Source organism: Saccoglossus kowalevskii, chromosome 3, assembly GCF_978046115.1.
Source record: "Saccoglossus kowalevskii chromosome 3, keSacKowa6.1, whole genome shotgun sequence".
In the NCBI taxonomy this organism is placed as follows: domain Eukaryota; kingdom Metazoa; phylum Hemichordata; class Enteropneusta; family Harrimaniidae; genus Saccoglossus; species Saccoglossus kowalevskii.
This window is the reverse complement of record NC_140643.1, coordinates 33,966,991-33,992,913: the sequence shown is the minus strand read 5'-3', so window position 1 is coordinate 33,992,913 and position 25,923 is coordinate 33,966,991. Positions and strand designations below refer to the sequence as shown.

General features: G+C 33.4%; 1 protein-coding gene across 2 annotated transcripts in view; it reads left to right on the top strand.

Annotated features, from left to right (window-relative positions):
- Positions 1–25,448, top strand: part of LOC100376832 (cyclin-dependent kinase 17-like) — a 65,442-nt gene extending 39,994 nt beyond the window's left edge. Inside the window, exons 3-14 of one of the 2 annotated variants that reach the window (XM_078012211.2) lie at positions 6,544–6,594; positions 7,779–7,909; positions 10,520–10,648; positions 13,632–13,803; positions 14,883–14,977; positions 16,126–16,188; positions 16,797–16,920; positions 17,541–17,661; positions 20,750–20,996; positions 21,217–21,307; positions 21,792–21,869; positions 22,204–25,448. In XM_078012211.2, coding sequence (XP_077868337.1) covers positions 6,544–6,594; positions 7,779–7,909; positions 10,520–10,648; positions 13,632–13,803; positions 14,883–14,977; positions 16,126–16,188; positions 16,797–16,920; positions 17,541–17,661; positions 20,750–20,996; positions 21,217–21,307; positions 21,792–21,869; positions 22,204–22,241 — 1,340 coding nt within the window. In that variant the 3' untranslated portion in view covers positions 22,242–25,448. The remainder of the gene's footprint in view (positions 1–6,543; positions 6,595–7,778; positions 7,910–10,519; positions 10,649–13,631; positions 13,804–14,882; positions 14,978–16,125; positions 16,189–16,796; positions 16,921–17,540; positions 17,662–20,749; positions 20,997–21,216; positions 21,308–21,791; positions 21,870–22,203) is intronic. The other variant, XM_085497099.1, reaches the window with a different exon arrangement.
- The last annotated feature ends 475 nt before the right edge of the window (positions 25,449–25,923 follow it).

Here is a 25,923-nt window from a genome sequence, read left to right as displayed (position 1 = left end):
CCATATATTTCAATTTTGGAACAGTCATATATTACATCTAATTTCGGTAATAATACTAGACCAGCCAATTATTCACTCTCAATTGTTAACTGCTTTGGGTCCATATTACTTTATTTTTTGCATGAATAAAATTTCCCTTAATTCCAGCGGGGACTATGTCATTGACAATGACTTATTTTATTATAAAATTTAAATAAAAAATTTTAAAAATATTAATTAAAAATATATAAGGTATACTGATGTTTACATCTAGGTTATAACAATAATATGTACTGCATATGAGATTGTAATGTGATTTCCTATGTTGCTATGGTGACACACATCAGAAGATTGCATGATGTCTAATGTTAGTTGTATATTATTGTACTTCAGTATTTCACCCGCAGCAAAGTGTGTTTGATTCATTTCAAAGGATGTTTAGTAGAGTTCATGTTGTTTGACATTATTCATATCCAGTGATATGGGGTTTCATTTCATGTAACATGCTTTCTTTACAAATTTTTGATTCTCTTGAAATTACTAGTATTATATTTGCCATGTAATATTATCTATGACGAAATCTATACATGTACAACATCACATTGTTTTCCCTGTCTAAAGTTACCTCTTCCTCTATAGTCTCATGTTCTGTATTTTCCATATTAGCAGCACATACTCATGCACATACACTGTAAATAGATTAATTATTCACTGGGTTTTAATTTTGCTTATTTCGCTGACTAGAAAATGCGCTAAATTAAAACCCAGTGAATATGTAAAATTTAGCATAGAACACATTATCTAAATGATAAAACTGTGAATTTAAAACCCACTGAATATGCCTGAAATGGTAAATCAGCAAAATTTAAACCCAGTGAAAATTAGTCATTTTACAGTATGTACATACACTTCTATCAGACATTTGCTTTTGTAAAGCAAATGCCGTATTGAAACTTACTTTTCTCAAAAATTCTGTATATGTCTATGCATGGAATGTACTAACCTTTAGTACCTTTCATGGTCTATTTATAATGATGACGCGTCCAAAAATTGCTGAAACTTTAATGAAATTAGATTGATCACCCTTTAAACTCTCAGTTTCAAAAAAAACAAAAGAAAAACATATTTTTTCACTTTCGTTGATTTCAATGTATCAACATGAGCATACCTATCAATGTCTTCCATTTCAACTACAAAAATATTATAAAGAACATTCATGTCCCTCACATGGCATCATCAAAGTAGAATTATAAAAATCTAGGTTTAGGTTTTTAACAGAAACAGTTTTATCTTTTGGAAGCTCATTCATTTCCATTGTAATTAAAAACATTTCCTGTTATCATTATCTATTTCTTTTAAAAAAAATTCAATGATTGCTTTTTATTTGATTATCCCTTAATTCCGTTGTGGCTTCAGTTTCATTGCTAGTCTGTACCCCGGTAATTTTGCCAATCAATAGTATTTTAGCGGTGGATGAAAAGATCAGTCATTTCGTCTTCAATGTCTGTCTCATCTTGTATTGATAACTTGTTCCAATAATGGATATATGGTGTACTATACTGTATTGTCACGGAAACTCACTTCTACTCGACCTGCTGTCCACCGATTTTTGAATATTAAATCAATTTTTTAAATCAATCAATGCAAGTACCGAGATGCAAGTAGCAAGTAGCAAAATGTGCCGTATGCGAGTGGTAAAAATGGCCTATGCGAGGGGTGAAATGTACCGGTCTCATTTGCGAGTGGCCAAAAAAAGACCTATGCAAGGATCAAATGTATTCTTTGTGAGTGGCAAAGACAGCCCTTGAAAACAGGCGTACGCAAGGAGTGAAAAGAGTCATTTACGAGTATATATGCTCAACATAGTCCCACAATACTAGCAGGCTTTCTTTAATAGGGAATGACTGGTTTTGGTCAATGCTTTTATAATCCTCAAAGCTCAGTGCAAAATAGGTTTCTATCCAACGCTTCTGTCAATATTTCTTCATCCTTATCATCTAACTGAAAGCAAACTGAACTATATATTTATTAATTCAGCTGGACACTCTGTTTTAATCCTTGTACATCAATGTACATTACTGTAATGAAATATACTTCATCCAAACTACATAGTCAACTACTGACCTCTCTCAGATTTGTTCATTTGATCATGATATCTTCAATTCTCTAATTTTGATGATTATTTTTGTCTTTTTGGGTAAAAAGTGATACATTTTCGAATTGCTTTTTCAAATTCTTGTTACAAATCGCAAGTCTGACTGCTTTGCTATTTTATATAGGTACTACAGGTAGACCTCTCTCAGATTTGTTCATTTCGTGATGTTATCTTCAATTATCTAATTTTGATGAATATTTTTGTCCTTTTTGGTAAAAAGTGATACATTTTCGAATTGCTTTGATACTATATATATATATATTGTTCATTTTTTAACGATATCTTCAGTTCTTGAATTGAAATGTGCCTTGCTAACCGCGGAGCTATCTCAGCCGAGAGACTGCTTGTTTGTTTCCTCATACCGTTTTGATATCATTGATAGTTTTTTTAATCAGTAATGATTGTACTAGAATATTATAGATAAGATAATGGACTGAAACTTGATATTCCTGTACAGTGTGATGTGTTATGTGGTTATAAATTGTATTTGTGAGATATGTTACTGGATATCACTGATACCTCTTAAATGTATGTCAGACACTATTATTAATTACTTACCGTGTTAAAAGTACTGAACAGACTACGGTTCTCGGCCAATTCTCCCAGAGGCAATTGCTGTTTTTGATTTTAAATTGATTGCTTGATGGGTATTTGTAATGCTGAAACACTTGAACAAATTGTACATGTATCTTGTGTTCAGGGGAGCCCTTTATTGGTTGTGTATTTGGCTCTAGGCTGCCAGGTTTTATATTATTTTCTTGTTGTGCCCAGGGATACTTTCAATTTAAAAGTTATAATACAGTAGTTGAACTGTTAGACATTGGTGAGGTTATTACTTGAATATCCAGGAAATATTTAATCTGTTGAATATCTGACAATTATGATTCAAGTACAGGGTTGAATGTTCTAATCAATGTTGTTTTATGTTGATACATTGTACAAGTTTGTCATTTTCCATTTTTAAGAAGTATCTATTCTTTTTTGCTTGCTTGCTTGCATGCTTGTTTGCTTGCTTGCCTGCTTGCGTGCTTGCTTGCTTGCTTGAAAACACTTAGCTATAACTATTACATTGATAACTTAATTTGAATTGCACTTTATAAGCATGAAGTGGTTCTGAGACTTGTGTGTTTTTTGCTGTCTATCTCACTTGACATTTACAAACTTTTAGGTGTTACGCTAATATCGTATATACTGCGAATACTTGTCATTTTAATGAGTATTTGTATAAAGCACCCATCATTCCATTGGGTATCACAGGTATACTTTCTGAAACATGCTGTCACTGCATGAGACATTTAAATCATCAGCTTAAATCCCACATGTGATTGTCGTAACCCTTGAACTAGAGCTGAATTCCAAACAAGTTAAATCTATTACGCAGATTATCGATCAATGAATTCTGAAACAAGACTATATTCTAAGCAAGGTGAATTCGTTATGTGGAATTCAATACAGGCAACTTGGAATGAGACTAAACTTTAAGTTAAATTCTATGTAAAATGTATAAAAAATCCCCAATTATTGCAAACGTGGAAGAAGCCTAGATTTTAAGCAAGTTATGTAGAATTAGATCAGTGCTACCCAGGAATGAGACTTGAATCTAGGCAAGTTGTATTCATTATATAGAATTAAATTATACTACCCTGGAATGAGGCTGCATTCTAGGCATGTACAATTCATTTCGTAAAATTTGATCAATGTTATTCTGGAATGAGCCTACATTATAGACTGGTTATTAAATTCATTTTGTAAAATGATGATCAATGCTACTCTGGAATAGAGCTAGATTCTAAGTATAAAGTAAGTTAAATTCATCAACCATGTCTGCTTTTCTAAATATCTATTTCATTTCAATGTCCCGAAAGTTTATAAAATGATCAAAATTGTGTCTGGAAGACATGTGACAAAAACCCCTTGTCTGAATATTTCATGTAAGAAGATAATCGAATTATATTACCGTATTTGCTCTATTATTAGTGTATGTGTTTACATAAATTGCAGAGGTGTGTCCATGGTCAAAACAAGTAATATTTTAATAATTCAGTATACCAGTACAAAAAATCTGATTGTTTTTATATGTGCTGCTATTGGAAATGCACTTCTGGAAGCAAATAGGAGTAGACAAAATCTTTGTACAGGAGTTATAACTCTGTGAAGGCCAAGGTCATAGGTCACTGTATATACATGTATATGTATATCAATCAGTATATGCACTATTTTGAGAGTCTAGAGGAGTTTAAATATCTACTGTGGTGCTGCAATTATTACTATCAGTGTGATTCATTACTTCCATCCCTAGTAGCCATGTTATACATACATACATGTAATACTAGATAACTGTATCTGACAATGTCTACTTCTGGTGGTTATTTTTATCAATTTATCTCCTAAATCTAGCCCATTATATTTAGAGATTTGATCAAAATAGTCTATTACCATGGCAGCGTAAAACGTACCCACTGCAAATAACGTCATACTTCTCTATATAAAGAATTGTTTTGACACCATAGTGTTTTTATCTGTATTTACCTTGGCATACTTAGCGTTCGTTTCCTGTTTCTTTCATTCATACTTGTTACTAATTTCAGTATTTGCGTCATTCAGCGGACCCCGACTATAAAACTATACAGGCCACATGAGGTGTTGGCTGCAACTTGCTGATAATGATTATCTCGCAATAGCATACTCCATGATTTCCTGCTGAACTGCATGCTGGGATGTAGGTGCTTGCATCTGTGATAAGCGTGGGCGTCGCTAGGGAAGCTGTCCTAATTGTGTTCATGTGTTTATTAGTTTTAGCACCTGGACGTGTATTTTGCTCCCTGTCATTAACTTGTATTCTTGTTTCATGTCAAGGGTACACATGTCAAATTTAGCTCTTATTCCACTTATATCAGACCTTTGTAAGTGAATTAAATTAAATTTATCAACTTAGGTTATTGACACAAATATTTATAACAGCTGTTTGTTTATTATTAAAATTTACCGATAATTCAGCATATATTCAATAACAGTTTCGCTGTGTTATTAGGCCAATGTTCACATTTAGTAAAAAAAAATAGTGTAACCCCCCCCCCCCCCCCCCCCCCCCCCCCCCCGGTATTCCTTACCTAAATTTGTCATGCCAACCTTGTATTTTCAAAGTAGCCACTTGAAGGTGCTCGTTCTTGTTCCTTGCTGCATGCTGGACAAATTCTTGACATAAAAATGTTGACCCGTATGAGTGTGTATTATAAATTTGTTATTTCATATCAATATTTACATGTTCTGATTCCAGACAAAACCTGCTATGTATTTAAAAAGAATTCTTGGTCATCTGTAAATCTTCTTTCTTTTGTATCATAATTTAATTTTTATCTCTTATCTATTTCAGTCAGTTTCCTCATTTGAATTTTTGCATTGTCTTCCCTGATTGGATAATACATTTCTATTTTCTTATGATTGATTAATTGTATTAATTAATTGAATAATTTCTAGTTGCATATTACATCATCACAATAATTGAATATGTATTTCTATTTTATACATAATCCCTTGATATTTTCTTTTAGTTTGATATCAACAGTCATCAATGAATCACCGGCAGAGTTTTATATTAATCCAAGCTACAGGGGAAAAATATCTTAGGATTATATATGCATCAGACATGTTTCTACTCTCTGAAAAATTAAAAATAGACTTGCTGATGTTACACTGAATGAAATTTATCCCTGTGCTTGATTGGCATACCAATTTTGCATACACGAATGTGTAAAGTGTGGTGATTTTGTTTGTGTGTTGTATTTGCTGCAGTTTGCCATGATTAAATATTGATTCTGAAATCTAAATGTGTACGCTTGTTAAAATAGATTGTGTTTATCATACTCTATAGTTATAGGACTGTAGAAAACCATAAGCTCTGATCTCTGTATCACCTGAGTAGCCATCAAATGAAAATACTGTAAAACATGTTGATAAAGCGGCATGCAATTTTAGCGAATTGTAGTGAAATGTTGATTTAGCGAATCTCTCTTGTCATTGTTGAATTCTTTGTTTGGCGGCTTTGAGTTGATAATTAAGTCATTAGCAACATCTTGAAAAGACGTGTTTTACAGTAGTTCAGTAGTGTGTGATGTCATATTATGTGATATTGATCTTTCCTATATGACATCACAGTAAAGATAAAAATGTTATGCATACATGTATGTACATCGTGGCAGTTGATTGGATACTTATCCTCTATCTATCTACAATATTGAATATTTTGTTTTCAGGATTATTCACGAATATCTTCATACTAGTTCCATACACACAATAGTACTCACACTGTTGCTTTTTGGTTTCAGGACATGTCATGCTGCCGATTCAGTAATCATGTCTCTATGTTGACACTATACTCATAACACCATAATGTTTCTCATTTCTCACAGAATATATCCATGAAAATTCTAGAATTGATGGTGATCGTGAATTTTCTTTAGGTATGAGCATTTCAGTGGTTTGAGGTAGAAATACAATCTTGTATATTTTTTCATGTTATCAATCATGTTAAAATTTATTTGCTAATATTTCTATAAACATGTTATTCTATTTGTTTGAATGATTTTATTTTCACTTCAATGATTTCATATTCAATATTAATTTATCATATGTATGTTAATTATTAAGTTAGTGCATGTTACAATCTTACTACATGACACATAAAGTACCAGAGACAGACTTTTGGCCACAAGAGATACATGTGGGTAGATGACGACCATGGTCAAATTAATTGCAGAGCATGAAGTGCTTGTTAATGCAAACTCAAAAAAATTTATATTACTAAAATCAGTTTCTGAAACTGAGTGGACATTTTACTTGTGGTAGAGCCAATATTTATTTTGGACACTGAATCCTTTCAAAGTAATTTGCTATCTGACCCTAACATTGGCCTTTGCCTTGGTACCATAATCTGTTTCCCAACATTATGTTTCTCCTGTGGTCTGTCTTCCTGGTAATTAACAAATTTTAAACTGCCATACTAACAAACTGTAGTTGAGATGCCTCTGGATCATAGCATGTGTTTATGGAGTGTCCTTGCATTTCTTGCTGTCAGCTCTTGATGCTATTAGGGTTTAAATAGCCAGGATTGCTCTTCCTATCTTGAAATCTACAAATCACAAGATATTTCTGCATGTGACACAACAGGATGTTAGCATATATCATGTGTGCAGAATATGGGGTAATATGATTTCTAGCAAGCCTTGCTTAATTGGCATAGTTTATCCATATTTGTGATTATGCGTTTATAAAATTACAATCAAAGTTAACCCTCTTTAGTTTAGATGATAACTAATTACTTGAGTCGCTCCACAATGAAATTCTTGAAAACTTGATACTCCATGGATAGCATCTGTTGTGGCTTTTACTATAAATATGAATGTATTAGATCTATACATGCTATAATTCTTAGGTGGTGCTCTTGTAATTGATACTATTTTCATCTGAACTTAGTTTTGATTTATTTTCTAGCTGTGATGACTTGCATGTTGGATTCATATTACACGTACATATACATGTAGTACAGGGATTATGGCATATTATGGCATATATTGGTTGTGCTGTTTCTATGATATATGTAATATATTAATTCATATATTATGGTTATTATTGTCATCCCATCTAGGTATTGTGCATGAAAATCCCCGTATAGGTTCTGATGGGGAAAGCGACCAAGCGTCAGGGACTTCCGATGAGCCGTACTCACCGGTCAAAGTACGGCATAGAAACAGAAGACTACAACGAAGACTCAGTGAGGTAGGAATATACATGTAATGTTTCCTGTTAACGCCCAAACAACATTAGAAATTCTCTTAATCAATAACACTACTTTTTTTAATGCATTATAATAATTTACCCATATCATTGAAAGCGACATGATGTTCCTGGATGAGCAAACAGCATCTTTTTATTAAAGCAAAATATACTTTTATGTTTCATAATAACTAGTAAGTTAAGGGTGCCCAGAACTGCATGAAATATTAATTGATTACCAGCAATCAAGTGAAGCATTAAAAGCTGATGTGATGTATATCGTCTTAGGTCAAGGCAGATCATGGGTAGAAGTGAACTTGAGAAGTCTTTCATGGATCAAAATTGAACTGGAAGATGATAATGGCCAAACATAACATGACCCAAAGTTTATTTATTTAATTTAAGAAATCCTTTGTCTGATAATAGTTTATTTCTGATATGTATTTATTAATTATTTAATTTGCAAATACTGGTAACAGTTTGTTCAAATTCAGTCAATTAATTAATTAAATCAACCAATAAATGCAAGATTTTCCTGGTGAAGATTACAGAAAATAATTATTTTCAGTTGTCAGTTTACAGACCAATTTTAAAAATGTTGTACACATGATCTTACAGTGTACATCCGCTATCTTGGCAATTACTATTTATTTCAACTTGTCACTTTGTCAAAGTTTACAATTTGGAATTCTTCCGACCCAACTGTGGTCCTTTTTACCTTGCCCGTACCATCAAAGATGGAAGGGAAAGGTATATTAAGGGAAAAAATTTGTCCGGCGTTGTTGTTGTTGTTGTCGTCGTCGTTAATAATTGTTATTGTGTGCATAATAACTTTACTAATTCTATTCCAAACTTTATCAAACTTGGTCACCTTATTCATCAGTATAAAGTCTTCCCTGAGTTTGAACAACAGATGTCCTGTATGAAAATATCATGCAAAAATTGAGAAAATCTGATAAAATATTTTGACTGTTTCTACTTGACTGATCACTGGTGATACACATCAAAGGTCACTGATCTCAGTGGAGATATGCATTGTTGTATGTGTTCAATGAAGCAAATGATTTATCTTGTAATAATATCCTTGGTAATGTATCTCAGAATCCCATACTGGGTTTCAAAACCAACTCATGGAGAGATTGCACAGTCTGATACACATTTGCAAACCTACCAATAAAATCTTTACAGAAAACAAGATGTCAGAAAATCAATATAAGCACTCCTATGAACTGGGTGCCTAACTTTGATCAAGATCTGAAGCTAATAGAAAATCTGTTTAGTTCAAAGTTATCAAATCAAAAACAATACATAAAAAATACATTAAAAGCAAAACATTTCATCCACATTTTAAAAAGAAAATTATTCTAAAATATATGTATTCTGTATTTGACAAACAGTTCATTCAACAAATGAAAACTCACAGGAATATGTTTCAGCTATTAGAACAGAATGATAGAGTTTTTATAATACTAGTTTAAAAACGCACTTCAAAGATTGCAGTGTTTGAAGATGTAGATTCTCAGGAGGCAACAGTACTGTTGACTTCTCCCTCCACTGGACACCAACTAACTATTTAAGTTGATTTGCATACAAAGCAGAGCTTGCAACATGATAGCTATTCATAAAGGGTGTTTTTTTTTACTTTTCATATAATACAGTAGTCACACAATGAGGCAGTTCATATTTGTCTCAGTGAATCATTAATTTTTGACAGACACCTGTACAAAATACTTGGACTAAAGCCAGCTAAAATTTTCTGTTATCTTGCATGTTTTATGAATCTATTCACATCTAAATGCAGCACTTTTTTTTTTTTTTGCAATGAGACATTTGTTTTTATACTAAAATATCTGAATTACTTTGAATAAAGCTGGAAATTATGTCCCTTAAAATAATTAAACAAATAAGGCACCAATGTTTTTGTAAGATATTTACATCTTTTAAGGACATTCGGTAGACTGATTCCTCACTGTTGGTTCAACCCCAAAACTTGTTTGTATTCAAAATTAATTATGACAATGCATATTTATATTAAAACAAACTATGATAAAGGGAATTATATTATATAACAAAGGGCAAGGTCACCAGAGTTCAACTATGTTTATTTTTTGCATTATTGAATATATTAGATGTGATATTGCGTGTGTACATGTCCCATGTATACATGTGATACCATGGCCACATTATATTATCACAGCTGTTTAAAGCATGTAAATGATGTTGTTATTAATTCACCATGTTAAATTACATTGGAGAATGTGAATCGCTTTGCCATCTTTCCGTATATTTGAGACTATTTATGTTGTGACTACATATGCAGATGTCATAACTTTTTTCGCCGTTCTACGATAACGTTGTCTTCACTGTCGTCTCCGAGTACTCTTTCAAATGGAGATGCAGGTAATAGAGTTTACCATTGGTATCTATAGCCGTGCTTTGACTCATTACTGCCATGATTGTGTAGTTAAAAATCAGACTTCAATTATTGGTCTTATGTAGATTGAACTTCTACTACATTTCTTAATACTAACCGATGGTAATTGGATTTCTAGTCATCCAACATGTACGTGGTGTCTTCTTTTCATCTTTAACGTTGTTATTCTCATCACTTAGGACATAAATAAAAGGCTTTCCCTGCCAGCTGATATTCGTCTTCCAGAAAGATTTATAGAACAGTACAACAATAGCCTTAGTCCACCTTTTGGCGAGCCATTATCAAGAAGACTAAGAAGGGCTTCTTTGGTAAGTACACTGGCAATATGCACACACTATCTATATTCTACTGTGACCATTCCTATTCCTTCTTAAAGGCCTCTAATTGGGATTCCTCCAAGTGTTTAATAGGCATGAATTCATTTATCTGTTTTTGCTTCATAGAGGCAAGGAGTCTGCCTAACTTGTGGATTTGTTTTAGTATTCTATGCAATTCACTAATGTTGTTTTTTCAGCTCAGAGAATAGAAATAAATCAATTAGTTTTCTTAACTGGTCACATATGTATGAATTTTGGATTTGATGTGCGTGAATTATATGTTCGGTTCAGAAAAATTAAAATACTGATTACTATGTACCAGGTATGTTATTAAAAGATCACCCCTCCCAACCACATTGTTTTTTTTGTATCTAATACCGTTTTGTTCCAGTCTAGTTCCATGCATATTGAAAACATCAGCAAAAAAGGAGACATTTATACTAGAACAGATTCCTATAGACATGCTCCAAATATTTTCCATTGATATGACTAACACTAAAAGTATTTCATTGACTCTATCAACAGTCATTTATTTCACCGTTTATGTGTTACTGGAAATAGCTGTCCTAACATGCACGTGGTTGACCCATGTGACCTCTACGTTACTCATCAATTGAGATTGTTATTAGCTCCGCTGTCGACTTTGTCAAGCGGAGCTTATCATATGAGTGATTGTCCGTCGTCGTCCGTCGTCCGTCGTCCGTGTCAATGTTTTACTTATTCGACTTCTTCTTGAAAACTACAAGCCTGAATGCTTTGATACTTGGTGTATATGTACCTTGGGTAGACCTCTCTCAGATTTGTTCATTTCATGATCATATCTTCAATTCTCTAATTTTGGTGAATATTTTTGTCATTTTTGGTAAAAAGTGATATTTTCGACTTCTTGTTAAAAACCGCAAGTCCAATTGCTTTGATATTACATATGTAGGTACTACATGTGGATCTCTCTCAGATTTGTTTATTTTGTAATGATATCTTCAATTCTCTAATTTTGGTTTAAATTTTTTTGTCATTTTTGGTAAAAAGTGATATTTTTGACTTCTTGTTAAAAACCGCAAGTCCAATTGCTTTGATATTACATATGTAGGTACTACATGTGGACCTCTCTCAGATTTTTTCATTTTGTAATGATATCTTTAATTCTCTAATTTTGGTGAATATTTTTGTCATTTTTGGTAAAAAGTGATATTTTCGACTTCTTGTTAAAAAACGCAAGTGCAATTGCTTTGATATTACATATATAGGTACTACATGTGGATCTCTCTCAGATTTGTTTATTTTGTAATGATATCTTCAATTCTCTAATTTTGGTTTAAATTTTTTTGTCATTTTTGGTAAAAAGTGATATTTTCGACTTCTTGTTAAAAACCGCAAGTCCAATTGCTTTGATATTACATATGTAGGTACTACATGTGGACCTCTCTCAGATTTGTTCATTTTGTAATGATATCTTTAATTCTCTAATTTTGGTGAATATTTTTGTCATTTTTGGTAAAAAGTAATATTTTCAACTTCTTGTTAAAAACCCCAAGTCCAATTGCTTTGATATTACATATATAGGTACTACATGTGGATCTCTCTCAGATTTGTTCATTTTGTAATGATATCTTCAATTCTCTAATTTTGGTGAATATTTTTGTCATTTTTGGTAAAAAATGATATTTTCGACTGCTTGTTAACATTTCTGTTATCGTAATCTAACTTGGTGACGCTATGGTTAAGTTATTTAAATTTTATGTCAGGAAATCATACTAACATAAAAGTCTTTGGGAAATATTTTACTTTTTACATTAAAATTTAATATTGGAACCAATACTTTAGATTTGTATTTTAATTTCCTAATCTTATCATGATATTTGATTGAGAGAAGTGTACGATCTATGGCAATTTTGCTACAGTTAACATGATAAAAGTTGTGTATTTTATTTGAACTTTTATTTTTTATTCTTTTTTTTCACATTCTGTAAATTCAAATAAACATAATAGTATCCAGTTATTATTTGAGTTGTACATGGAAACTGAAAACATTAAAGTTTTATTTCAGAGCCTAAGTATGTCATGGTGATTTAATTCATTAGATGAAATCACTAATTTCCAACTACTGTACATGTTTTTATGATAAGCCTCTAGATAAAGTTATTTTAACTAATTTCCATGTATATATTGATACAACACAGAAATAGAGAGTGAAATAAAAATACAAAGAATAACAAAGATACTAACAAGAGATTGAACAAATAAAGAAGAATAAGTTATAGAGAAAATCAAATCATTTTTTAACTGCTGTGTAGTATTTCTAGAAATACTGGTTATTATTTTGACGTCTATGCTAAGTAGTTTTTAGTTCCCATGTACAATGTTCACCATACTTTTACTGCCAAACACTACAAAGTATTCAAGTTTATGACTTTGCCATCCTGCTGACATTTTATGTTCATAAACACCTTACATTGATTAGTTTAGTATGATCACTGGATAGTTATTAAACTCATCTATAGTTGTATTATATTCTCAAAGAAGGACTGGAACAGGAAGTCAGTAGAAGACAAAAGATTTTTTCGTTGGCATAGGGATGGAAAAGTTGGTTAGCATTTAGCAAGGGGGAAAACAGAGGTGTTAATCTGAAAATTTATTGTCTATTCTTGTTTTTGATTGGTCCTGACAATGTTTGGGGGATTGTGACGTAGCTTTGTCTTTGAGAATACTATCCTGTAATTATCATCATGTGATTGGTCAATTATGGTCAGGTGATTCTTTTCACTGTACACATACGAAAATTGTATCTAATACACTTTAATACACATTATGACATAGCTGCTATAATTAAATAAATCAACATGCAACAGCCACATAATAGGAAATAAACTGACTTTTATAGTTTAATGAATTTCAGAACTCTGCACCTGCACGCTAAAAAACACCTGTAAATTCCAATCTGGTGTTTGCTATTATTTTGTCATCTTTCTTTCAGTCTGAAATTGGTTTTGGAAAACTAGAAACGTACACCAAATTAGACAAGCTGGGTGAAGGTACATATGCAACAGTTTTTAAGGGTAAAAGTAAACTGACTGATAGTCTAGTAGCGCTGAAGGAAATTAGACTGGAACATGAAGAAGGCGCTCCGTGTACAGCAATACGAGAAGGTATGTGACATTGTCATTTCTGATTATCAGTGTGCCTTCTCTCACAACAAATGTTTGTATTCATCTTGAATCAGATTGTGTCTTGTTGGGTCACTTTGTATCATGTTGGATTGAGTCAGTATGAGTACATCTGGTTCAAGCCATGTCATGTTAATTCAGGTGGAATCGATTTGGGTCAGTTTTGGTGTTCATGTGGCGACTCGGCCCAGAGTCTTGGGGCTGAGTCTGCATGTGCCGAAACTTGTGTGTGAATGGTTGGGGTCGAGTCGGTATGTGTGGAAAAAAAAATCGTTCTCGGTCTCTATAGATGCTTGGGACCAAAACTTGGCATATGCCGAGATTTGCTGCCTGAGCGCTCGGCATTAACCAATATCACACCCTCGGTGGTGAATTTAAGAGAATTTAAGTGAATTTAACCCTCTCCAAACATGAAGTATTAAAAATGTTGGCACATCCCAAGATCTCGTAATGTGACAAGTTTGGTCAGTTTGTATTACCTGTTGAGTTCAGTTAGGTCTTGTTGTGTCAAGTTGAATTAGTTTGGGTGAAGTGAGTTCAGTATGGTCAGGGTGGGCCAGGGTGAATCTTTTTAAGTTGTCCAGCATCAAGTTAAGTCAGTTTAAATTATAGTAAGGTGAGGTTGGGTCAATTTGTATTAAGTTGAGTTAGTTTGGGTCAGGGTATGTAAATTTGGCTTATTTTGGTTACATTAAGTTGGATTGAATCAGTTTGTGTCTACGTGGATCTATTCAGGTCAGGTTGTGTCAAGTTGACCCAGTTTTAGTGAGTTTAGCTTGAGTTAGTTAAGGTCAAGGTTGGGGCGAACAAGTCCAGTTGGATAAATTTCAATCAGGTTGACTCATGCAAGATCAGAACTAGAAAATGATTAGAGCTGACTTCAGGGGGTATTTTTGGATAGTGAAATGAAAAGTCCTCTGATTTATGAATTCTGAAATCAATTTTTCCATTATACTGAATACAAATTTTGTCATGACAATTACGGGTACTTTTGTATCTGCAATTTATTGATTTTCATGATTTTTAATTTAATGTGTAATGATATTATTTGCATTTCACAGTTTCACTCCTTAAAGAGCTCAAGCACGCCAACATAGTTACATTACATGATATTATTCATACACCAAATGCGCTTACATTGGTTTTTGAATATTTGGTAAGTTCTAAAGCTATTCTGCTATATTTGTACTTTATTTACCTATGTGGATTGTTTAAAACTCTCACTACGATTTCTGTTTGCCAAGGCACTTTTGGCAATTAGTATTCACATTATGTTAGCTTCCTTGTAAAAGAAAACAGTAATGTTTTTTTTTTAAAAGCCTTCTTCATATTCTTGAAGGAGAACAAAATTAATTATTTATCTGTAATTGAATGCAGTCAAGTGTGTACTGTTAGTAACATTAGTTTTATATCTCAAAGTTACAGAATTGGAAATTGAATAGTAATTGCATTTCAGTCCGTAGAAGTAGTTTTTAGTGCATTTTTAAGTATACCGTTCTCGCACTGTGTTCTGTGAGTGCTAGGCTTTTACAAAGCATAAATGGTATTTTGATCGATACTGTCATTGAGACAAGACTATGTTATGAGAAAACACTGAATGTTGATCGTCTGTGATTGCTCAGTACTTGGTAACAAACTTGTTAACACAATGTTAGTGTTACTGCATTTGATAGGGTGTCTTTACTAGTGTATTAATTTTCACTTATGCCCTGTATATATGCACTGGGTGTTAACACATTTCCATCTGTGGTGCTAAATCCTATCAAACTTTGCAGTAAAATATGTGCGCTTGCTAGTGTGTTAGTTGACAGTCAAACTGTGTAAGTGCCAGTATTCCGTGTAGCCACACAACTATGTTAGTTACAGGGTGTTACATATGACAGTACTGTCACTTCCAACTAGATTTAAAGCATGCATTGTGGAGGCATTGTCATGAATCTCAGTTTAATGGTGTGATTGGTGTCAAGGAGGGATTTTCTAGATGTGACAGCATTGGGGTTCATCATAGCAACACTGACAGGGGTGGATAGACATCTATGTATGCAATTTACTAACGTGTGGTTGTTTTAAGATACATTTAATGTTTTATGTATAGATAATGTTGTCCATTATCCTGAATTTAATTAATCAAATCCATTCCTTACATATACAGCGATATTTGCAATGAATTGTTTTTGTTTTGAATCCTTTTCATACTTTTCCTCTAAAATATTCATTTTGAACTCAGTATCTAAGTGTTTTTAAATGTAACAAAAGAAAAACAAAAAAACAAAAAACTATTTATTCCTAACATTTGTCTGACAGGAGAAAGATTTGAAGCAATATATGGATGATTGTGGAAATATTATGAGCATGAACAATGTTATGGTAAGTGTAAAATGGATGGAGACCAACATTCAGTTAAAACATGTACACTTTGTGTAATTACTGACTTTGAAGACATTGACACAAGGCTTTACAATGAATGCAAAATTCAATAATTACCCCAGCTCATCACTAGCAATACAGCAAGGGTTTTTACAGACAGACAGACAATCTATTGATAAGCTAGATTTTGAAGCGAAAGATACCATAAATTTTGGAGTTTTATGGTATTTTAATGAAACAATAAATTTAAGTTTCAAATGCTACATCCTGTCATTGCATTATAAACCGACTACTGCAATAAAACACCACAACATATATTTTACTAAATTCTTTATTTTTACTGCTAGTAATGGGATTATGTTTTGTTGCCTTTATATGATCTATTTTGACAATCTCATTAATTTTGAAGTTTATAACTTGAGATGAAACAGATAGCAAACCATTACTTGAAATGAATAAATATTTATAGGTACTCGCTGCCTAGCATCTAGTTGTATCTTACTTTAAAAGGATTTCCTGTCACCAACAATAATTTCTCTCTCACTATCATCCACACAAATTCATCGCAACTCAATTACTTTATTCTCTCTCTCACTTTCTTTCTGCAGTTATTTTTGTATCAATTATTACGAGGCTTGGCTTACTGCCATAAAAGTCGGGTTCTACACCGAGATTTAAAACCCCAGAATCTCCTTATCAATGAAAAAGGAGAGTTAAAATTAGCCGATTTTGGTGAGTATTGAATTATTATTTTTCATTTTAAAATTGAGTATTGTATGTCCCTTTATATTTCTGCACTTGACGCCTGATTTAATTGAGTTTATGGTAAACTGAGATGCTGCCTTAATAACTATGACTATCATAAATAAAATAGAAGTTGTTTCCACTCTCAGACAATATAAATGAAATCTTCAAAAATTTCATTGGCTTAACATAATACCTGTATATAAAGTAAGAAGTGCTGTTTTATGATGCAAAGTGACAGTCAAATTAAAACTTAATTTAAGAATTATACAGATTATTACCGCTGAGATCAACAATAGCCATGTTCCTTGGTAGGGAGATGTCTGTTAAAATTTCCTGTTAAAATATTCATTAGTTATGCAAACCATTGTCTCAATCTCTGAACTACACACAGTGTAATATCTTCAGACAATCATGCACCATAGAGGGCGCTATTCCATCCATATCTTGATAATTAATTCTATTGCACACCATGCTAGATACAGTCATACTTCCTAATATGTCTATTTGAATGTTAGTATTGATAATTATTTATTTATTGCAGCAGCATTGTGTAAGTGATTCTTGCTTCATTATCTATTTTACGATATTATCATTGTTATCATTAGGTCTAGCAAGAGCCAAGTCAGTTCCCACTAAGACCTATTCCAATGAAGTCGTTACATTGTGGTATAGACCACCTGATGTTTTACTGGGATCTACAGAGTATTCTACGCATATTGACATGTGGTAAGTACACTCTACAAACCTTCAAACCCCCCCCCCCCCCATGTGTCATTTCCCATCAAATACAATATTACCTCTATTAGAAGCACATCTCCAATTGAGATGCATAACATACATGTAAGCACTAGTACTTTAATATGAATAGTGATATATACAATATTACCTCTATTAGAAGCACATCTCCAATTGAGATGCATAACATACATGTAAGCACAAGTGCTTTATTATGAATAGTGATATATACAATATTACCTCTATTAGAAGCACACCTCCAATTGAGATGCATAACATACATGTAAGCACTAGTGCTTTAATGTGAATAGTGATATATACAATATTACTTCTATTAGAAGCACATCTCCAATTGAGATGCATAACATACATGTAAGCACTAGTGCTTTAATGTGAATAGTGATATATACAATATTACCTCTATTAGAAGCACATCTCCAATTGAGATGCATAACATACATGTAAGCACTAGTGCTTTAAAGTGCCTGTGCAATGCCCACCCACATGCTTCCCATTTTAGATCTGTGCCCCACTGAAATGGGCAATTATTGATTTTTTTGCTGAAAATGATTACTCTTATCCAAGTAAATTTGAGATATTTCCCGTGCTGTAGCCACGCCCACCTATCCTGAAACGGTCAACTGTTTCCGGATTTCCGACTCTCGCCGAAAGTGCGCCACCAAATGCAAAAATATGAGAGGAAGCCATACCCCTGAGCCATACTTTTATACATGTATCACTGTGTCATTCAACGTACAACTGTACTTTTAAACGATATACATTTTTTAATCGGCATATCTTTTGTCTGTTTAATTTTATTTTTGAGAGAGCGAATTTTTAGAAGTTGTTTTCACAACAAACATTTATGATGGTTAAACGTTGTGTTGTGGGCGGTTGCAGTAATGCGTATAGTCATAGTGCAAGTATTTACACGTTTCCAATCGATCTGAAGGTGCGAAATCGGTGGACGAAAGCCGTGAAAATAACGAGAAAAGGTTGGGGTGGACTTCCTCTTAACAGCGTCATATGCAGTGTCCACTTCACCTCAGATTCTTTTTTTTTGTGTGTGTGAAAAACTGTCCTTGTCCATGACAAAACAACTAGGTTTTAACGAGAAACGCCGACAATACAAAACGTTTTCAAAAAAATAGATTCCGAACCAGCCCATGATCACTGAGACGGATTTCAGAAGGAAGAGAGACGTCGAGTATGTGTTTCAAATGATTTGATTTTTTTGCGATCCCGATTATCGCTTTATAGAGACCACCCGTGTTATGTAAAAGGTAGCAGTAACTTCGATAATGACACGAAAACGAAGCGTCGGACAAACAGGAAATTATGCAGCCCTCAGGCTTTTTTCATTTTCGCAGGCTAAAATTGTCTGAATTGTTCGGTTATTGGTGTTGAATGTCGAATTCACACGTTTGTTGCCTTTACTTGCAGCTTGATCGGCGTAATAATTTACGGAATAAGAATCCGGGCTTGAGCTGTCAATGTACTTTTTTAATATGTCATAATCATGAAAATCACGCTAAATCCACTCTGAATTTGTCTGTATGTGAGTCGCTCTCAATTATTTTTGTTATCCAATTAAACGCCGCCATTCACGCACTTGTCCCCCTCATGAACCGACGCGTTCACCCATTACAACGCGGCAGTCATTTATTTAGTAACTGTGTTTTGTCGGTTTTTTTTTAAATTATTTCTTTATTTTATAAATCAATAGTGTCTAGTAACCTGCTAAATAACAAGACGATTCAGCCGTCAAATTTGATTTTGTCCAATGCCGGAGTCCAGCGACAGTGTACAAACGTGCTCCGGTGACGGTAACACCACGGTGACTAGCTACACCAGACCGGACATATTTCACATCTGACTCAACCCCATGCAACAAACTTGATACTATGTGTTCATTATGGTCCATTCTTCCTCGACGAACAAGTACATAAGTGGCAATTTAGTCAAAGACGAGAAAACAGCACAAGAAATTTGCCTTATTTACACGTATCGGCAATGCAAGCTGCCCAGCGACTTCCCTTTCTGACGTCACAAGGGGAATTTCTGTATGCAAATGAGAAGCTAATGAGGAGCCTCGTTTTAAAATACGCAAAAATAAAGTTTCTGTAGACTGAGTTTAAACACATTTTTTCACTTAAAAAAAATATTTATGCTTAGAAACATAAAAAATAATAATATTTATGTATTAATGGATAATTTTAGGCGTGAAAATAGCAGCCATTTCACAGGCACTTTAATGTGAATAGTGATATATACAATATTACCTCTATTAGAAGCACACCTCCAATTGAGATGCATAACATACATGTAAGCACTAGTGCTTTAATGTGAATAGTGATATATACAATATTACCTCTATTAGAAGCACATCTCCAATTGAGATGCATAACATAGATGTAAGCACTAGTGCTTTAATGTGAATAGTGATATATACAATATTACCTCTATTAGAAGCACATCTCCAATTGAGATGCATAACATACATGTAAGCACTAGTACTTTAATGTGAATAGTGATATATACAATATTACCTCTATTAGAAGCACATCTCCAATTGAGATGCATAACATACATGTAAGCACTAGTGCTTTAATGTGAATAGTGATATATACATTACTATTGTATGTTTTTCTCGTCATTGTTTCATTATACTATCATACAGACTATGATGTACCATACTAGAACCCAGGGTACTGAGCTCAGTAAATCGTGTTTTTGTTTGTTTTGTTTGTTGTTTTTTTTTGGGGGGGGGGGGCTTATCTAGCACCTCCCTCGAAAAATTATGTGTCAGATCAGAGGAATTTTGTGTCATTGTTTTCCACAATTCTTTTATACAATCATGAAATAGAAGTGTTTACTAAAAATATTTAAAATTATATGAAGGATTGTACAACAGTAATATGATAATTTCAAAAACAATAAGATCAATTGATCACAATGATATTTTCTTTTCTCGCCTACAGATTTGCATTCAACTGCAAACAACAACTACTTCCTCACACATCTTTATGCATGAAACAAGATGAAATGCAAATTTAATCGTCATTGTGTTTCATTCCAGGGGCGTTGGATGTATATTTTACGAAATGGCAGCAGGTAGACCATTGTTTCCAGGCTCCACAGTGGAGGATGAACTCCATTTGATCTGGAAACTTTTAGGAACTCCTACGGAAGACACTTGGCCAGGAATAAGTTTCAATGATGAATTTCAGTCATATAGTTTCCCATACTATGATCCAGAACCGCTTATAAATCATTCACCTAGGATAGACCCTGATGGAATAGATTTACTTAAGAAGTTATTACAGGTAATAATATTCAAGATGCACAGTCAGCAACTACTGTCTTTGAAACACTCATACCTTCACAAAGAGTAGCAGATTTTGACAGGGTGCCTTGCACTTTTATCTTTCTATGTGAACACAGTTTACCAGTATAGCCTAAATCATTTCTGGTTGGATTTTAAAACAGTATGATTTATAATTGGTAAAAATTTTTACTTGAGTCTCCTCTTTATTTTTTTTTCAGTTTGAAGGTATAAACCGAATCTCTGCTCGAGATGCTATGAAACATCCTTTCTTCAAGTGCCTAGGAACGAGAATACATGAAATATCTGATGGTGAGTTTATAATCAAGAGATGGCAATAATGAATACTGAATGCAGGAATAATTATTATATACCCCCAGTAATATTGCTTCTCATAAATGCTTGTTATTCAAAATAAATAACTGGCAATTGATGGAGTGACAATTTACTAGATTATAAAGTAAAAGAATGAACATACTTAATCATAGAAGCCTTGCAATATTATTTTGTTGCTAAGATACCACTCTCTGTGGTCCATATTGTGTATATTTCAAGTAGTGTAGTTTGCCTGTTGTGTGGCACCTAAACATATTTCTACTGTAGTGCCCACAATTGTTACGGTTGAGAAACAGATAATATATCAATATGAAATATTAATACCATTTTGTTTTCTTACGATGAATCCCTGTGCAGTCTAGTTGTTTGTTTTCTTGACAGATTGTAATTATTGTTGACTACAAGACGATGTCACATTGTTGTATTATTTACTAACTCAGATCTGATGATTTATTTTCAGTACAATCAATTTTTGTTTTGAATGAAATAGAGCTTAACAAGGATCCAGGTTACAGGTCATCTATTTTTCCGCATTCAGGTGAGCTCATCATTTTACATCATTGTTGATAATGGATGGTGTATTTTGACCTATCATCATTATTACCTTCATGCATGTATATGTGATCTGATGGTCGTGTGATATTATGAGGTTATCACCTGATGTCACTTGTTCTTAGATCCATGAACCGAAAGTGAGTGGATAATACAGCTCATGACTCGCAACTTAAAGGAAGAACTTCACCATGGAGTTTTCAGTTGAACTATTTACTGGTACTATTTTTGTAAACTCATTCTGATAGCATACCTGAGTTTATAGCTATTATCCCTAATATTCATAATAAAATTAATTTTATCTCTATTTTCTTTTCCAGGCTCAGGTCGTGGTAGAAGGCAAAGTATGTTATTTTAGATCCATAGAAGTAAACTTTATTAAATGGTATAATATGTATATGTCAAGCTTTATTTAGCTTGCATTATGCCATCGTTACTCTTGGAGATGTCACACACAGACAGTGTGCACCACAACACTATTCTCATTGTACATGCATCAGAAAACTGACTGAAATTTACCAAACCAATGCTGTAATTGTGCAATGATAATTATTGGTAATGTAACCGCCAACTGTCAGCTTTATAGCAGTGATCATACAGAATATATAGATGTATATACACTATAAGGCAATGCTTTTTGTCTAGCATAATCTGTGCCCTCTTTTCCGTCAATTCTATTCATACCAGGCACTGAGATATAAAGCATCAAGTTTACATCAAGGCCGACACTCCCCCTACCCCAGAATGTTTTTCCTGTTAGGAACCATTTTGTAATTTTTTTAGCAGTAATAAATATTGTCATTATTGTACATATCCCATCCCATTACAACTACCGCCAGTAATGCTGTACTTTATTAACACCGACTTGTGATGCACATATTAAATAAACAACTTTAACGTAAAAGTGATCTATTCTGGCAAAAAAATTAGTTTATTATATTTACTGATATTTATGCTTCTATTTTGTGTCAGCCTAATCATTTTAAAATCCATAGTTCTATGACTAATTATTGTGTAAACTAATGTACTTTGATTGGGTCCAATCAGTGACTAATGTGGCGTTACTTGTAAACTTCTTTACAACGCTATTGGTCAGAACACTCAGCAGGTGACTTCAATACCCAGGTGTCCATTTCAAATCTAGGTTTAATTTCATCATGCTAATTATTATAATAAGTGGAAAATGCTTACATTTTTTTTTACGCAGCATTTACAGTGAACATAAGCAAATATTTTTTTTTTGTCATTTTATTTTTTGTGCCACTTTTGCAGGAGCAGTGTGTGTGTCTGAGAGCTTTGTAGTCTAGACTTGTATTGGAGATTGCATAGGTACACCTGCACTATATTTTAATATGCTCATCCCTGCAGTGGGTTGTTCAATGATGTTGTGCTTTTAGTAATGTCTCACAACTTGTAAATATCGGATTGAAAACAAATATATTATGTGGAATTGTTAGAAAGAAGGGAAAGAGTTCCTGAAGGTCCCCTAACCCAAACCCTAATCTTAGCTCCCATTGTAATTCAATATGCCCCTGCATATAATTCTAAGTGATCCCAATGTATAATTGAAATGGAGGAGGGAAAATGGAGGGGCAGGGTTAGGATTAAAGTTATAGGGGAGGGGGCCCCAAGGAACTCTTACAGAAAGAAGTGATGATGTGTTATGTTTTAATCAAAGAGGTTGGAGATGGTTGCCAGGTGATCTTCCCTATTAAACTGTCATAATGAGTACATTTCATTTGAAGACTTAAAGACTTGTGACTGTGGGTATAAAGTGATCAGACACACATGGCTCATATTTTGATATATCTTAATTGTGAAGAGAATTCTATTGATGAAGTTATAAAATTAGAACATTATAATTAGGTTCATTTTTAGACATCGAGAAAACGAATATGTATGTACACAAGAAAATTGCAATTTTTAGAGTTTTCTAGCCTATATGCTGGTTGTTAAACCCAGTCTCTGTTTTCTATTGCTCATAGTTCATTCAAATTGTTTTACTTTGATCAATACCTAGAGTGTGCTGTACTGTCCTGGACAGCATGGAAAACACATCAGGTTCTTTAGTGGTACAATACCTAGAGTGTGCTGCACTGTCCTGGACAGCATGGAAAACACATCAGGTTCTTTAGTGGTACAATACCTAGAGTGTGCTGCACTGTCCTGGACAGCATGGAAAACACATCAGGTTCTTTAGTGGTACAATACCTAGAGTGTGCTGTGCTGTCCTGGACAGCATGGAAAACACATCAGGTTCTTTAGTGGTACAATATTAAAGGAATACACCTGTCATATATGAATCACTAATGTTGTATTTCATTTTTGTCTTTTCTAGGCAAATTATAGTGGAATTATGTTTTAAAATAGTGTTTTCAAACAGTATGATAGAACATTGTTGGTTGAACTCCAACTGTTGATGGGTGGTGATGTTGGAGTGACTACTGCACTTATTTCACTTACCTGTTTGTTTGATTCTCTTAAAAAAAATGGGATGTTCATACCATGAAGATGTTTTCTTTGTATTGGTGCCATACACTCACTCAGAATCATTTTAGTTCTTTTTTGATCAGTTTCTGTTCAAATCTCAACACTGCTGTAAATATTGGTGCTTTTAATAATGTTTTTTTTTTTTATTTATATAGTGTTACTTTTTCTTCCGTACTTCAGTGCTTATGAAATCATTGCATCACTTTGGTTACACTGTAAACCGACTTGATTGCCTCCGATTTTTGCAAAGCAAAATAGAGCAGTGTCTGTTTGCTTGGCTAAAAAAGAAAGAAAAAAAGATTTGCTACTGGTCTTAAAATTTATAAAAGTGGATGCAAAGATGCGCTTTTCTTTGGGGCAATTTTTTCTTCTCATGTTTTTCAATATTTTGCCAGAAATCAGTAAAAAAAACTCATGTGCACGCTGACCAGAAACAAATTTTTTTTTTTACCTTAGCCATTTAAAACGTATAATCAGTACTGATTTGAGTTGCCATGGTAATTGTTATATGTGTAGATAATCATGGTAGCATAATTTGAGTGTATAATTGTCTGATAACCAAATTGGCAAGTCTTCTCTTCTGTTTTAATAACGAGTGAAATCCTGTTGTGGACCGTTTAGTTGTGGGAGTGTGAAGACTATTTTTGTATTTCACTGATGCTTTCAAAGCTTTGTGGCAGTAAGGTGAAACTTGCAAGAGTCTTGAAACCCCCCCCCCCCCCTCTTTCTTATAAAATGATTTTTTTTTTTAAGGGAGAGGTTTTTTCTTTTCTTTTTTTCTCACTGTTTTTTCACTTTATAGTAATCACTGAAATTTCATCTTTGAACTTTCAACTTGCCAGACCAAAACCTCCCGAAAACAAAAACCGTGCAATGTTTTTTTTTTTTTTTTTTCAGTAGCTGTAGGATTATTGTTTGGAATGGGTCTTAGTAGGTATTAGCAATGTATTCATTATTGCCAGCTTTGTAGTGTACAAAGATTGCACATTGCATTTCTCAGTTCAGTGTGTTAAAATATATGAAATCGCTGGTGTATTTGTCTACAAAATTAAAATGCAATATTTTAGATTTCAAACTGATTTGAGTTTGGTTGTCTTTATTCAGTAAATGTGTGCTGTGTTGATAGCAAGAATGCACGATATCTATTTCTCGTTTTGATCATTACCCCCCACCCACACACACACACCCCCATCCCTGCAAATTTTGTCAAATTGAATACTGCCCTCAAATGTGAGAGTGGTGAAGTATATTGCTCCCATTAGTGCATTTTTCAACCAATCAGGTGACAAAATTCACTGTTTCTATTTTCTGTATGTACTACAGTAAAACGTTGTATATAACCCAACGTCAAATATCCAAATTGTTCAGTAATCTGAGCATGTGTTATGTCCCCAGACACTACGGTGTGTATCCGACCACTTGTTAGGTCATTGCTCATTGAAAGTGTGTTGTACAATTGATTGCTTGAATGTTGGATGGTTTTACTCAACGTAAAATTAAGGAAGGGAAAGATTACCACCTGGTAATTAAGTACATGTGTAAGTCAGTCT